Below are 15,363 nucleotides of genomic sequence, written 5' to 3'. Positions count from 1 at the left end.
CTTACAAGGATCGCCAGCTCTATTTTGACTCTCCGGAGGAGGCCTGGGCCTTTGTCCAGGCAGAGACGTTGGACTCGAACTGAGGAATGGGGGGCTGGGGAATGATGTACATAGTCCGGAGGCTCTGTCCTCCTTGGTAACCTTTCGATTTTATTGGCTGTGTTTGATGTTGCCTTTTTGCTGTTCTGCTTTTTGGGGCTGTTATTTATTTATTTGGGTGCTTTTTCGTTTTTTCACTGGTGGAGGGTTGGGGATCTGTTCGCGGTCCAGCTGGGTCATGTGCCCGTCTTTTTCCCGCGTGTTGGGTCGGGGGAGGGGGCGGGGTTTGGGATGGAAGCGCGGGCTTTCTTCCTGCGCTGGAGGAGTAGTGGGCGGGGCCGGCACTGGGAGGGGGGGATGGTGGTTGTGTTGCATCGGGAGGGGGGGGGGGGGGGGGGGGGGTGGGGGGGGGGGGTCGTCGGGATGGCGGGAGCAGCCGGGGTCAGCAGGAGACGGTGTACTTACAGAAGTACAATGGTAGGGGTTACACAGCCAAGGGGGCCCTAGCCTGGAGGGGGAGTGGGGGGTAGCGGGTTGCTGCTGGAGGGGCCGTAGGGGAACGGATGGTAAAGGGGAAGGTGGGGGGGGGGGTCTGCCACCGTGGGGAACGGGCCTGGGTGGTGGGGGCGGAGTATTGGGCGATAGTCCATGACCATGCTCCGCATTCGGTGGACCTGGAGCTGGGGGAGGGGACGGATCAGCGCCCGCTGTGGAGGTTAGATGTGGGGCTTCTGGCAGAGGAGGAAGTATGTGGGCGGGTCCGTAGGGGTATAGAGGGGTATTTGGAAGCCAGCGATAACGGAGGTATGCAAGTTGGGGTGGTTTGGGAAGCGCTGAAGGCAGTGGTTAGAGGGGAGCTGATATCCATTCGGGGGCACAGGGAGAGGGAGAGGCTGGTGGAAGAAATAGTAAGGGTGGACAGGAGGTATGCGGATGTCCCGGAGGAGGGGATTTTGAGGAAGCGTCGCAATCTTTATTGTCACAAGTAGGCTTACATTAACAATGTAATGAATTTACTGCGAAAATCTCCTAGTTGCTATATTACGCCGCCTGTTCAGATACACAGAGGGAGAATTCAATGTCCAAATTACCTAACAGCACGTCTTTCGGGACTTGTGGGAGGAAACCGGAGCACCCGGAGGAAACCCCCACAGACACGGAGAACGTGCAGACTCCAACTCAACACAAACAGTGATCCAAGCCGGGAATCGAACCCGGGACCCTGGAGCCGTGAAGCAACAGTGCTACCCACTGTGCTACCGTGCTGCCAACGCTAGCATGGAAATGAAGGAGAAACGTCTTTAGCCAGAGTGGCGAGAATATGGAACTCGCTGGAAAACGGGGAGGTTGAGCCAAATGGCATCAATGTTGTTGACGGGAGGCTTTATCAATACAGGGGAAAAGGAACCATGTCATGCTGTTGGAGATTAGATGGAGTCGGAGGATGCTCATAATGTGGAACGTAATGTCATGGTGGTGTTGGGCTGGGCTGTTCCTATGCTGTAAATTCAATGCAAGTGTCAGAACATTCTTTGCTTCTCGTTCAGGTCGGCTGGGAACTTTGGCTTCTGGAGGATGCAGCTCGAGCAGAATTTCCTGTGACGGAGAACAGTGATGATACCATGCCAATTGGTGTTGGCATCGACCTCACCAACCAGCTGCCAGTCACCCTGGGTGAGTGTTTCACTCTGGATTTCTAAATCGATGTTTGGGATAACTTATCCATTTGTGATTATCTGCCTTCAACCCCACCTGTTGGCAGGGCGCACCGGGGAAACATCTCTGCTTCCCTTCTAAACAGGCCATGGGATCTTTCACCTCCAACCCGAGAAGGCGTGTGAGGCCTGGGTTTAACATTTCCCCTGGAAGGCAGTGCCTCAGAGGGTGCTGCCTTCCTTCAGCACAGAACGTTGTGCTGGAGCATCGAGGGTAGTTTGGGGGTGACAATGGGAGGTGACAATGGCCGATGCACTTGGTGCAGGTTAGAGAGGAGCTGCAGTATTTCATGCTGTAGTGGATTCCTGCACAGTACTGTTTGCAACGGGAGGATGTAGCTCATGTTTTGCCAAACTACAACCTTGCATTGGCAAGTTGTCTACTTGGCTGTTATCCCAAAATGAACTCCGCTACAGAATGGTCTGAGATTCATAAATACTTTCTGTTCCTGCTAAGTAGATAATTTATTTTGGTGCTGCACTATGGGTGTAGAGTTCGAGTAAAGCCTCTGGGTTTAAGGTTGCCCCCCAACCTTAAACCCAGAGGCTTTACTCGAACTCTACACCCATTAAGGTGTGGATTAAGGTGTGGAGAGAGAATTAAGTGTCCAATTTTGAAGTGATTTGTTCTTGTTTTTATATCACAGTAAGAATTCTACAGCGCTAAGGACCCGGGTTCGATCCTGGCTCTGGGTCACTGTCTGTGTGGAGTTTGCACATTCTCCCCGTGTCTGCGTGGGTTTCACCCCCACAACCCAAAGATGTGTGGGGTGGGTGGATTGGCCACGCTAAACTACCCCTTAATTGGAAAAAATAATTGCGTACTCTAAATTAAAAAAAATATATCACATTTAGAATTGAGCTGCTATTGGAAATGTATATGTTTATCCTCCTTGTCAGCGATGGGAATAGTGCAGCGCAAACGTGTGAAAAGTTGTCATTAGGAAATAAGTGTTATGATTTTCACTTTATCGCTTGTATGTCAATGCCTCAAAACCTCGTCCCTCCCTTTATTATTAGTGTCACAAGTAGGCTTACATTAACACGGCAATGAAGTTACTTTGAAAATCCCCTAGTCGCCACATTCCGGCGCCTGTTCGGGTACACAGAGGGAGAATTCAGAATGCCCAATTCACCTAACAAGCACATCTTTCGGGACTTGTGGGAGGAAACCAGAGCACCCGGAGGAAACCCACGCAGACACGGGGAGAACGTGCAGACGCCGCACAAAAATGATGCAAGCAATGAATTGAACCCGGTACCCTGGAGCTGTGAAGCAACAGTGCTAACCACTTGGCTACCGTGTGTAACCTCCTCCACTCCACAGCCCTCCGGGGTCATCTGATCTCCAAAGATGGAACAATTAAAATCGGAGGTTCTCAAGGGCCCTTTGAGAAGCTCCGATTTTAATTGTTCCATCTTTGGAGATCATGGGCGGGATTCTCCCCTACCCGGCGGGGCGGGGGGTCCCGGCGGGATGGAGTGGCGTGAACCACTCCGGCGTCGGGCCGCCCCAAAGGTGCGGCCGTCTCCGCACCTTTAGGAGCCAAGCCCTAACCTTGAGGGGCTAGGCCTGCACCGGAGTGGTTCGCGCCCCGCCGGCCGGCGGGAACGGCCTTTGACGCCACGCCAGCCGGGGCCGAAGGGACTTGGCCGGCCGGCGGAAGTCCATGCATGCGCCGGAGCGTCAGTGGCTGCTGACGTCGTCCCTGTGCATGCGCAGCAGAGGGGGTCACTTCCGCCTCCACCATCGTGAAGACTATGGCGAAGGCTGAAGGAAAAGAGTGCGCCCGCCGATCGGTGGGCCCCGATCGCGGGCCAGGCCACCGTGAGGGCACCCCCGGGGGCCAGATCGCCCCGCGCCCGCCCGTGCCGCCGGTAAGGTAGGTGGTTTGATTCACGCCGGCGGGACCGGCATGACTTTGGCCGGAGAATCACCGGGCCGGGGGGGCCTGCCGACAGGCGCGGTGCGATTTCCGCCCCTGCCGAATCTCTGGTGCCGGAGACTTCGGGAGACGACGGGGGCGGGATTGACGCCGGCCCCCGGCGAGGGGGGTCGGAGAATCCCGTCACTTGCCTTCAGCTATTGAGGTCCGAAGCTCTGGAATTCGCTCTGTATATCCCTCTGTTTCTTTACTTCACTTTCAGCCTCGACGGTGCTTCTTAAAATTGACCTCTTTGACTTGACATGTGGCACCTGCTCTAGCACTGCCTTGTCTGGCTCGCTGTCTAATTTTGCTTTATAATGCTGCTGCTAATTGGCTTGGGATGTTTTCAATTGTTAAAGCCATAATATACATGCCAGTTGTTGTATGTGAAGGGCAATGAGTATGAAAGTATTTAGATTTAACACCCTTCAAGCATTGGGAAGGAAATCACCGCCTTCACACGCAAGTTGCATTACATTCACCCCCCACCATCTGGCCCGGACTTGTGAAATTCTACCAAATGTCCTGGCTGGAGACAATTCACAACCCTTTAACCTGGGGTTACCCCTATCTCTGGATCTGTAAAGACTTAATTATCTTTGACTTTGTCGATATATATGTTTCTGGAACCTACCTCTTCATTCACCTGAGGAAGGAGCTGTGCTCCAAAAGCTAGTGATTTGAAACAAACCTGTTGGGCTTTAACCTGGTGTTGTAAGACTTCTTACTGTCCTCACCCCAGTCCATCGCCGGCATCTCCACATCATGTTCACACACAAGCCGAGAATCCTTGTCGTGTGTATTTGATACACATTTGATGCATCATGGCATCAGTTTACTTTCATTCAGAATTAAGTCAACATAGAATTGAAACAACTCTTTGCTGAGTAAAAATCTTCAAGTCATTGTGTGTATGTTTTATTTAATCATTCTTAAATGTTGTTCTTTTTAGCAGGGAGTGAGAAAACCTACCCTCCTTGTCCCATCTTGATGTTGCTCTCGACAGATGGACTTCTTTGTCCATTCTATATGCTTAACTCGATTCCTGGGCTGAAGTCAGGGCTACATGCTCCACATTGCCCACATCTTCAAGGGGAGAGAGAGCCCAAACCAGGTATAGGTTACACCTGCATATAGCAATGGCAATACATAGCCTGCGAAACGCGGAAGAGGACTATGTGGCCCATTTTCAGCTGTGCTGACTCTCTGAAAGAACTGTTCACTGGGTGGTTATCCCTTTTCAAAGCTGTTATCGATGTTGTTTCCACCTCTGCCTCTAATGGGTTTGAATCCCATTCCAGAGATTTGTTCCCCTCATCCCAAGTTACCATTCCCGGTGCACTATGGAGGGAGTGATGTCTGCCGGGGCCGCAGGAAAGGACAGTGTAAACCAATTCAGTGTAAGTAGGGCAGCATGGTAGCACAGTGGTTAGCACTGTTGCTTCACAGCTCCAGGGTCCCAGGTTCGATTCCCGGCTTGGGTCACTGTCTGTGCGGAGTCTGCATGTTCTCCCCGTGTCTGCGTGGGTTTCCTCCGGGTGCTCCGGTTTCCTCCCACAGTCAAAAAATGTGCAGGTTAGGTGGCTTGGCCATGCTAAATTGCCCTGAAGTGTCCAAAAAGGTTGGGGTGAGTTACGGGGATAGGGTAGAGGTGTGGGCTTGGGTAGGGTTGGCTTTCCAAGCTCCAGTGCAGACTCAATGGGCTGAATGGCCTCCTTCTGCACTGTAGATTCTATGATTCTCTAAGTGCAAACTCAATGAAGGCTTGAACAAGGACAGGGAGTGAGGCTGACTGGATAACTCTTTCAGTGAGCCAGCATGGGCCGAATGGCCTCTTTCTCTGCTCTAGGATTCTACTAAATCAGTTGACTAACGAAGCAAATGTTTTTTTTTGCATGTACTCCTGTTGGAGAAATTCTGATGTTACGTTTGATTTTTATATAATTGCCGCTTTTCATGGACAAAGTGTAATTTTATAGTTATGTTAAGGAGCTTATCGCTAACCTTTGGCCTTCTCCTGCAGTTCAGGCATCGATACCTGCTCCCTCAATGTTGGTGCCATCACGCGCTGCAACAGCGTCGCCAGAGAGCACTGCAGTGGTTGTGCACCCTCCCCCTTCATTCCGCTCGTCTATTTTGCCAGTGATCCTGCCTTCTTTATCCCACCACCCACGGACACAGGCCGATTCTTTTAAAGGTTTCCCAGCTCATGATACGAGAGCCGAGAACCTGGACTCAAGCTCCTCGAGCGACAGTGCATTCGGGAGTGGCTTGCCGGTACTGAAGTTCCGCGCACCCAAACTCGTCAGGTAAGTCCTGTTTGATCCATTACCGTCAGTCTCGTGCAATTGCATCAAACTGCACAGCACAGAAACAAACATTTAGACCTGCTCGCGCATGCCGGTGTATATGCTCCGAGGGCCCTCCCTCTACATCTCTCCCTGTAAATAAATGTTGGAAACGCTCAGCAGGACTGATAGCGTCTTTAGAGAAGGAAACAGTGTTACCGTTTCAGGTCCGTGACCGTTCACCAGAACGGAGACGTGGCTATGAGACTGTGTTTTGGTAGATTTTTGGTTAATTCATTCAGTATTGTGTCGAGTTACTGGTTAGACTAGCGGCTATTGTCCATCCTGAATTTCTCTTGTGAAGGTGATCGTGCCACCTTGAATCGCTGCTGTCCTGATCAAACTTGATCTTGGTTAAGTTAGAAGAGGGACTTGGGTGACACATGAGTGAGCCACGATGCACAGGCGGAACTTGACAACGTTAGTGGAGGAAATTAAGGGATCTTGAGAGCTGGGACGCTTGACGTTGGCAGGGAGAGTGTAGGTGGTAAAAATGAACGTGCTGCCAAGACGTCTTGTCTTTCAGACCCTCCCGATCTTTCTCCCTAAGGCACTGATTACAGAGTTGATTTGGGTGGGAAAGGTGCCGAGGGTGAAGAGGGCGCTGCTATAAAGGCAGAGACAGAAAGGTTGGGAGGATGGGGTTGGCGCTCCCGAACCTAATGAATTATTCCAATCTTTGGGATTTCGGAGGAGCTGGAGCTGTGGAGGGGAAGGGGGCCGATGTTGTGACCTTCGCCTCCAATTGCCCGGCGAAGGATCCTGTTAAATTGGAGGTTGGAGCCGAGGGTGGCAGCCTGGGCTCGTGGGGGGGGGGGGGGGGGGGGGGGGCTTGTAGGACTTTCTACGGCTGGAGAAGATTAAGTTCGAGTTGAGGGGGTCAGAAGAGGTGCAGTGAGGTTTGTTCATGACTTCTATTTGAGGAGCTTTCGTCGTTGGGGCGAGGGGGATCAAAAGGGGAAAAATTGTGCAAACGGTTACCTGCTGATGGACTGTGTTGATGTTGTGTATGTTTGGAATAAGATATCCTTTTTTAAAAAAAAAAGTTAGAAGAGGGACAGAAAGTCTGACGGAGAGAAAGCAGACCTTTCTCCAGGTGAGCATCATTCCTGAAAGAGAAGTGAGAGTATTAAAACAGAATGCTGAAAATCTGAAATAAAAAAACTGAACTTCTGGAAATGTTCAGTCAGTCTGACAGCATCTACGGAGAGAGAAACAGTTAATGTTTTGAGATTTGATGCCCTTTGATCAGACCACTCCTGTGTTTGTCCAGCTTTCTCGCAAAGGTATCTGTGCCATTCCTCAATTATTCCATACGGTTCCAGTTTCTCTGCGTAAACGAATTCCCTTTTGGATTTATTAGCTACTTTTCTCCCAATACTTGGAAACATCTCAACATCTGCCCTATCTAACCCTTTCATTGCTTAAACCTCTATAAGGTAATCCCTCAGCCTTCCCTCTTCCAGAGAGAGTCTGTTGAGCCATTGCTGATAGTTAAAACCTCTTGATTCTGGTCTCATTCTTGTTTTTGTTTTTTTGCACGGCGCCCATTGTTGTGAAATCCCCTAAAACGGTAGTTATTTGAGGTGGGGAGATGGCTCCAAATTTCTGCTATCCTCTGCGATTGCTTGCTTCCTGACATCATCCCTGAACAGCCTAGCTCTGATTTTAAGGTTATGTTTCTTCTGGCCTGCTGTATCAGAGGAAATAATTCTGTTGAAGAATCCATAGAATCCCGACAGTGCAGACGGAGGCCATTCAGGGAGACAGCATAGTGGTTAGCACTGTGGCTACACAGCGCGTTCTCCCCGTGTCTGCGCGAGTTTCCTCCGGGTGCTCCGGTTTCCTCCCACAAGTCCAAAGACGTGCAGGTTGGGTGGATTGGCCATGATAAATTGCCCTTAGTGTCCAAAAAGGTCAGGAAGGGTTATTGGGTTAGGGGAATAGGGTGGAAGTGAGGGCCTAAGTGGGTCACTACAGACTCGATGGGCCGAATGGCCTCCTTCTGCACTGTCTGTTCTATGTCTATAAAAAACAAATTCAGCCCATCAAGTCTGCACCGACCCTCTGATAGAGCACCCCATCGAGGCGCAGCCCTATCCCCGTAACCCCACCTAACATCTTTGGGACTGTGGGAGGCAACCAGAGAAACCCACGGGGAGAACATGCAAACTCCACACAGACCGTCACTCGAGGCTGGAGTTAAACCCGGATCCCTGGCGCTATGAGGCAGCAGTGCTAACCGCTGCCGCCAATTGCTCTCCTTCTACCCTTCAGTTCCTTTAACCAGTTCAAACAGCTCAATTCCATCACTCATTTACCTTCAATATTCCCCCGTGGGGCAGCGGCTCTGGTACTTGGTGGCAGGTATCATTGAAAGCTTTTGGCTTTCAGCTTGTGCTCTCAAATTTGCAAGTTGTGTTGGGTGCACGATATTGCTACCTTTGCATTGCAGAGTTGTGAACTGTGAGCCACCTGATCAATGTGAAATGTTCATTCTGCTTGTCTCTGGATTGGGCCGGGCCCGCCGTTACTATTTCAGAATTCTCACATACCGTTGGTGCTTAAACGAGTCGGGCAAATTTCCTGGAGGAGAGGCCCCCACATGTTTGCAGAAAGTGTGGTTTTGATGGGCTGAATGGCCTATTTGGGTTCTGTGCTTTGATATTTAGTGGTTCTGATTACTAGTCTGGCTATTTGGGTGTTATTTTTTTTATTGCCAGCTGTTGCTCTCCTTTGCAGGTTTCTGGAATTGGGAACCACATCACCCAGTGGGACTGAGTCACCCGGAGAAGCACAACAGCAAGCCTCCTCTGGAGAAGTACGCAGCGCACACCAAGGTTCTGCAACTGAAAATACTATTTTATTCAGCCAGCTGCTAGATATTGAAAGTGCAAATGTATATTCTTCCCTGCAATGTTCCTCTCCTCCTTTCCCATATGCCTATGTCACACCTCTACCGGCATCATACCCACTGTACCCGTCTGCGGTCTCCTCTGTGTCCCGTCTCTCCCTGCAGCCCCATCTCCGTCTAGTGTTGCAGCATCCCCCAGCCCTGTCTCTGCCACACACACACACCCCTCACTCCCACTCTGGCATCAGGAAACTGAAGACAAACCTGGCGGGGTAAATGGTCTATTGTCGCGACAACTGAACCGTTCACTTTGTGCATTTTATTTCTCGACTGCCTTCTCGAGTTCAATCTGTCTGATACCTACTTGACAATGAAGAAGGGAATTTCAGTGAGTTATCTGTGATGGGGTGGGGGTGGAGAGGGAAATGGAAGAAAATTCAGAAAACTATTGAGCTGTTAATTTTCTTTCTTTCTTCACGTAGCCACGACTCGAAGTTTATTGGGCGCTTCTGCAACCTTTCCTGTTTCCAGTATTTGCCCTACCCAGGTAAGAGTTTCGGTAGCTCAAGTCATCAGGATACAGAATCGCTTTACATGAGGATCGCTCAGCAGATTGAAGCAAAGGGGCAGGCGTTTTCTGCTGGCTCCATTCGACCGACTCAACTGGCCACTTCCAAAGTTGGGAGGAGCCTGAGATTTCTTTAGTGCCGCCAATCTAGAGAAGTCCCACAGCAAGCCAGCTCTCTGCTTGATCTTTGCGGTCTAACCTCCCGCTACTGAGCAGAATGCCAGCGAGGGGGTGATCAGGAGGAGGCCGTGTCAGATCCTGATGCATCGGCCGTCAGAATTGTGGGACTGGCTTGCCAGTCCTTTCCTTTCCTTAAAAATTAATTTAGAGTATCCAATTCTTTTTTTCCAATTAAGGGGCAGATTAGCGTGGCCAATCCACCTACCCTGCGCATCTTTTTGGGTTGCGGGGGCGAGACCCACGCAGACACGGGGAGAATGTGCAAACCCCACAGGGATCGAGCATGGGTCCTTGGCTGCTGTGAGGCAGCAGTGCTAACCACTGCTGCCCGCCTGCCCTTTCCTGCCCGCCAATTTGGAAAGTTGTTCCAAGCCCTGTTCCTGTTTTGCTCTGATTGCCACAGCAAAGATCCAGTGCCTCCAGCTGTGAAATCGATCACAAGTCTGATGGTGAAGTGTGAATCGGGCACAATTCCTTTTCTTGGTCGTTCATTGGCATTCTGCTCATTAGTGGGAGGTAAGACCACAAAGATCTGGCTTTCTGTGGGACGTCTCTTGTTCACAGAGTGCAACGTTGCACATCTCCGCCTGCTACCTCCTAACCTGCCCAGTGTTCCAGCAGTCACTCTTTATATTGATGGGGCACTGTAACAAACAGGATGTCAAAGGAAACTTAACTAATTAAAGTAAAATATTATTCCTGGTGGTGACGATGCCCAGCCTCCGCGATGCCCACCGGCCATGGAAGGCCTGAAGGGTAACGGCGTGTTCCCTCCCCAGGGGGACACAGCCTTGAGCATAGCCATGGTACAGCGGCAGAAGTCACCTTTTATATGTGCTCGAGAAACTTAAATGTATTGAAACCCATGACCTATTTATTCTTACCTGTAACAATGTATTTAACATAACATTAACCACCAGTTTGTTATGAGCATGGATATTTTGTCGTGGATTCTGGTACACACCGCGTTGTCATTTCTCTTCAGAGCTCCGCCTCTTTGGAACTGTCGGTGTCTGATTTGGAGAAACAACTGCAACAGTATCCGACTTTAGACCCTGTCATGGTGGGAATCATGGAGGAGGTAAGAGCGGAGAATGTGAAATATCTGCCGAAACCCGCCCTTCAATGGGAACTGATCACTTAATGCTTCAGTGTCGATCCTCTTCTAGTTTTCCTCCTCTGTCAGCTGCCCAGCTTTACTGGACCCTGTGACCCCGGTGTTCCTCAGCTGAGAAGATGGACGAGGAAACTCAACTGCATAGTCGGTGCAGCAACTCTGCTGTTTGAACATGAAGCTTTGCACCTAACTCTCACAGAGAGCCATTTACCTGCCCTAGAGTCGTTAACCTGCATTGGCTTCTGGTTTGACAACACCTCAAATTTTAAAAATTCTCATCCTTGTTTTTTAACCTCTGCATGGTCTCGAACCTCCCTATCACTGTAACCTCCCTCGGTCCTGCAATCCCCCGAGATCCCTTCATTCCTTCAATTCTGACCCTTGCGGGCGGCACGTGGCGCAGTGGTTAGCACTGGGACTGCGGCGCTGAGGACCCGGGTTTGAATCCCGGCCCTGGGTCAGTGCCGTGTGGAGTTTGCACATTCTCCCCGTGTCTGCCTGATTTCACCCCCACAACCCAAGGATGTGCAGGTTAGGTGGATTGGTCACGCTAAATTGCCCCTTAATTGGAGAAATAATAATTGGGTACTCTAAATTAAAAAAAAAAAAAGAAATTCTGACTCTTGCACGTCCCTGAGTTTTGTCGCTCTGCCATTGGAAGATTTGCCGTCAGCTGCCTGGGCCTTTGTGCAATTCCGTTCCTAAACCCTTCCACCTCATGCTCCTCCGTTAAGACACTCTGTAAAATCTAACTTTGAGACCACGGGCTGGATTCTCCCGCCCCGCCTGTCGCAAGAACACCACGGACAGGACGCTGACAATGGAAAAATCCATTGATCTCGGGCGGGATTCTCTGGTCACCGGACGGACGCGGCCGGAGAATCCCGTCCCATGCTTTTGGTCATCTATCCTGATGTCTGCTTGTGTGGTTCCATGTTAGATTTTTGTTCATTGCCCCTTGTGAAGCACTTTGGGATGTTTTACCTTGTTAAAAGTGCGGTCGAAATACATTTTGTTAGTTTCGATGAAAAAAAGGCATTTCCTGTCGAAGCTTTTCATTTTGCACTCATCAGGATCATCACAACAATACCAAAAGTAACACCTGTGTCAACGCTGCTGTTCAGAATGATGCTGTGGGAGCTTTCATATACTTCTGAGATAACAATTTGGACATTGGGTTAACAGATAGAACGCGCCTCTTAATAGTGCAGCCCTCTTCTCAATACTATGCTTAGCCCCCCGGTGGTGTGGCGCTCCCTCGGTATTATAACGTATTGTCAACTTGTGCCATGTGCGCATGTCTCTGGAATAGGATTTGATCCCATAAATCTCTTGTGCAATGTCATTGTCAGCCACTGAACTGACACCTTGTATTATTATTGTTATTCGCTTTGTGTCCAATCCCAGTATTGCAAACTCTTTCCACCCACCTGGACAGTGTAATCTGGCTGCCTGATCAGATTGGTAGAGATGATCCCATGGAAGTGTTTGAAGAGGAGCTAGGAGGAGCTGTCCAGTGTCCTGGCTATTTTTTATCCCTGAACCAACATCGGTGAAACCGGTCACTCATTATCACATTGTTTGTGGGATCTTGTATTACAGCAACTTATATTTATACAGCAGCTGCAACAAGTATTGAAACATCCCAAAGAGCTTGGGTTACAAGTGACCAAAAGCTTCGTGAAAGAGATGATTTTAAAGGAGGAAGGGAGGAGTCTGGGTAGGGAATTCCAGAGTATTAGGCCGAGGCAGCTGAAGTTTGGAAAATGTGCCAATGATGGCACTTCTTTGGGTTGCCCTGGGCAATGGACAGCTTATCATCAGTGTATTTGTTTGGGAAGTGCTTCCTCTCGGACGCTAACACGCCGTGCGTTTTGCACAGATTGCTCTCTTTCAGAAGGAACTTGACGATTTGAAGAGTCGCACGGCCCGTTCTAACTTTGAGGTGGGCAGTGCCAAGGAGATGTCCCACCTGCGGTATGATGCCCAGTCACTGCATAGCTTCCTGCTGGAGGTCAAGGAGCTAACTGAGGCAAGTGGCGAGCCACGTTCAGAGGGGTCATTCATCAACAAAAGGAGGAGCTGGAGGACTACGGTCACTTCAGCTTGTGAGCATAGGCAATCGGTGGGGAAGAATAACCCCATCAACATATTATATTGTATCATCCCCCCCCCCCCCCCCCTCCCCCCAAAACCTGTTGGGCAGCTATCTGTCCGGGTAAGTAACAGTGTCTATGTTTCATCACCTTAGAAATGGCCTCCTCAGGAGTTGGAAGTCGGGCTGTGGGAGAAGGACCTGAGGAGAGTCAATGCATCCTCGTTGTGTGCCAGGTTTAGCCTGATTCAGTTCAAGGTGGCCCACAGAGCTCATATGACCGTGGCCCCGGATGAGTAGCTATTTGGAGGACAGGTGTGGGCGGTGTGGGGGAAGTCCTGCGAGTCATGTACATATGTTTTGGGCGTGTCCGAAGCTGAGGGGATTTTGGCAGGGATTCTCAGATGTCACGTCAATGGTCCTGGAAGGGAGGGTGATTCCGAGTCCAGAGATGGCAATATTGGAGTGTCGGAAGATGCGGGAGCCCAGGAAGGGAGAGAGGCCGATGTTTTGGCCTTTGCCTCCCTGGTGGCCGGAGACGGATTTTGCTGGGATGGAGGGACTCGGAGCCTCCAGAGTCGGGGGTGTGGGTCAGTCACATGGCAGGGTTTCCGAGGCTAGAGAAAATTAAGTTTGCCTTAAGGGGTTCAATACAGGGGTTCGCTCGGAGGTGGCAGCCGTCAATCGACTTCTTCAAGGAAAATTGACCGTCAGCACGGGGAGGTGGGGGATTGGGGTGGGGGGGGGGGGGGAGCATGGAAGTGACGAATCAGGGCTGGGAATCTAAGGTATGGGTAGTTAGGGTTTAGGGATGAAGGGAGTTTGGGGGTGCTATTGTTGGATTGTTGCGCGTGTTGGATCTCTCTGTTTAGAATGTTAAAAATGTTAAAACTATAAATGCCTCAATAAAATATTTTCTAAAAAAAAAAAGAAATGGGCTCCTCACCCAGTGGGCGAGAGTCTATGGCCTCGCTACAGTGTGTTTCTCGGCAGTGGGAGCTGGCCCACAATTGGCTGGTGGTGGGGTCTTCTGTTCCCGCCGCTGTTGATGGGATTCCCATTGAATCCGGACCACGCCGCAGGGATGACAGGACAGGAAGATCCCGGTGAGGTGAACAGCCGGAAGATCTCTCCCACTGTATACATTTTGGCAGCTATCCTGGGAAGTTGGTTAAGACCTTTACACCTCATTGAAGTGCAGTTACCGTAATGGCTTTGAACAAAATACTGTGCCTGCCGGAAATGGGAAATCAGGATTCTGGCTTTGGGACCAACCAGCACTCGGGTCCGTGTATGAGATCCTCCTTCAGAATGGCCGGTGTGGTAGAGTAATTCTATTAAAATTATTTAATCATTGAGGAACACCATTAGAGGATACTTGGATGTAAATATGTCTCTTTGTGAGAAGGATTCTCTTGGCAGTGGTTTTTATGCTGATGTTTGATATTTTTGCTTCCTCTATTTCCACCCCATCCTGCTAGACCCTGCATGAGGAAATTGGCATTCTTAAAACTGTGATGCTGGAAGGATTTGCTGTTGTGGAAGATGCAAGTACGCATAACAACCGAAGCCTGGATCAGAATTATCTTCAGCTGCTGCGTAGAAAACCCCTTGACCCAAAGAGCGAAGCACAACTGAAGGTGTGTTGCCTGTTTGTACTATTAGCCTCAGGTAAGCGTAACAGCAGAAAACCAAGATAAAAACCAAAAGATGCGGGGACAAGGAAACAAAATTAGGCTGAGATTATGGCCTGGAATTGTTGAACTCAGTGCTGCGTCTTAAAGGCAGCAAAGTGTCTTGTTGAAAGGCGAGATGTTATTCCTCGAGCTTGTGTTGGAACGTCCCAATAGGACACGGACATAGATCAGTGCGAGAGCGAGGCAGAGAATGAACATTGTTCCTGCAGAGGTTTAATAAGATGCTGTAAGGGCGGCACAGTGGTTAACGCTGCTGCCTCGCGGCGCTGTGGACCAAGGTTCGACCCTGGTCCCGGGTCACTGTTCTGTAGAGTTTGCACATTCTCCCTGTGTTTGCGTGGGTCTCATCCCACAACCCAAAGATGTGCAGGGGTTGGTTGATTGGCTACGCTAAATTGCCCCTTAATTGGAAAAGAAAAAGAATTGAATACTCTAAATTTATTATTTTTTAAAATAATATGCTGGAGGGGTAAATTAGGGTCTGGGCGCACTGAAAATTGAGTAAATAATGTATAGAATATACATTGGGCAGCACGGTAGCATGGTGGTTAGCATCAATGCTTCACAGCTCCAGGGTCCCAGGTTCGATTCCCGGCTGGGTCACTGTCTGTGTGGAGTCTGCACGTCCTCCCCGTGTGTGCGTGGGTTTCCTCCGGGTGCTCCGGTTTCCTCCCACAGTCCAAAGATGTGCGCGTTAGGTGGATTGGCCAGGCTAAATTGCCCATAGTGTCCTAAAAAATAAGGTTAATGGGGGTTGTTGGGTTACTGGTCTAGGGTGGATACGTGGGCTTGGGTAGGGTGATCATTGCTCGGCACAGCATC

At 50.1% G+C, this 15,363-nt stretch overlaps 1 protein-coding gene across 4 annotated transcripts in view; it reads left to right on the top strand.

Annotated features, from left to right (window-relative positions):
- Positions 1-15,363, top strand: part of nup214 (nucleoporin 214) — a 138,613-nt gene that overhangs the window by 29,004 nt on the left and 94,246 nt on the right. For 3 of the 4 annotated variants that reach the window (XM_038781703.1, XM_038781701.1, XM_038781702.1), the window contains exons 10-17: positions 1,587-1,713; positions 4,635-4,796; positions 5,706-5,991; positions 8,773-8,870; positions 9,367-9,431; positions 10,618-10,713; positions 12,632-12,781; positions 14,326-14,484. In XM_038781703.1, the coding sequence (XP_038637631.1) occupies positions 1,587-1,713; positions 4,635-4,796; positions 5,706-5,991; positions 8,773-8,870; positions 9,367-9,431; positions 10,618-10,713; positions 12,632-12,781; positions 14,326-14,484 (1,143 nt within the window). The remainder of the gene's footprint in view (positions 1-1,586; positions 1,714-4,634; positions 4,797-5,705; positions 5,992-8,772; positions 8,871-9,366; positions 9,432-10,617; positions 10,714-12,631; positions 12,782-14,325; positions 14,485-15,363) is intronic. The other variant, XM_038781704.1, reaches the window with a different exon arrangement.

This window comes from Scyliorhinus canicula, chromosome 21 (assembly GCF_902713615.1).
Source record: "Scyliorhinus canicula chromosome 21, sScyCan1.1, whole genome shotgun sequence".
Taxonomy (NCBI): Eukaryota; Metazoa; Chordata; class Chondrichthyes; order Carcharhiniformes; family Scyliorhinidae; genus Scyliorhinus; species Scyliorhinus canicula.
The sequence above is the reverse complement of the archived record's forward strand: the minus strand, read 5'-3'. Positions and strand labels throughout refer to the sequence as shown.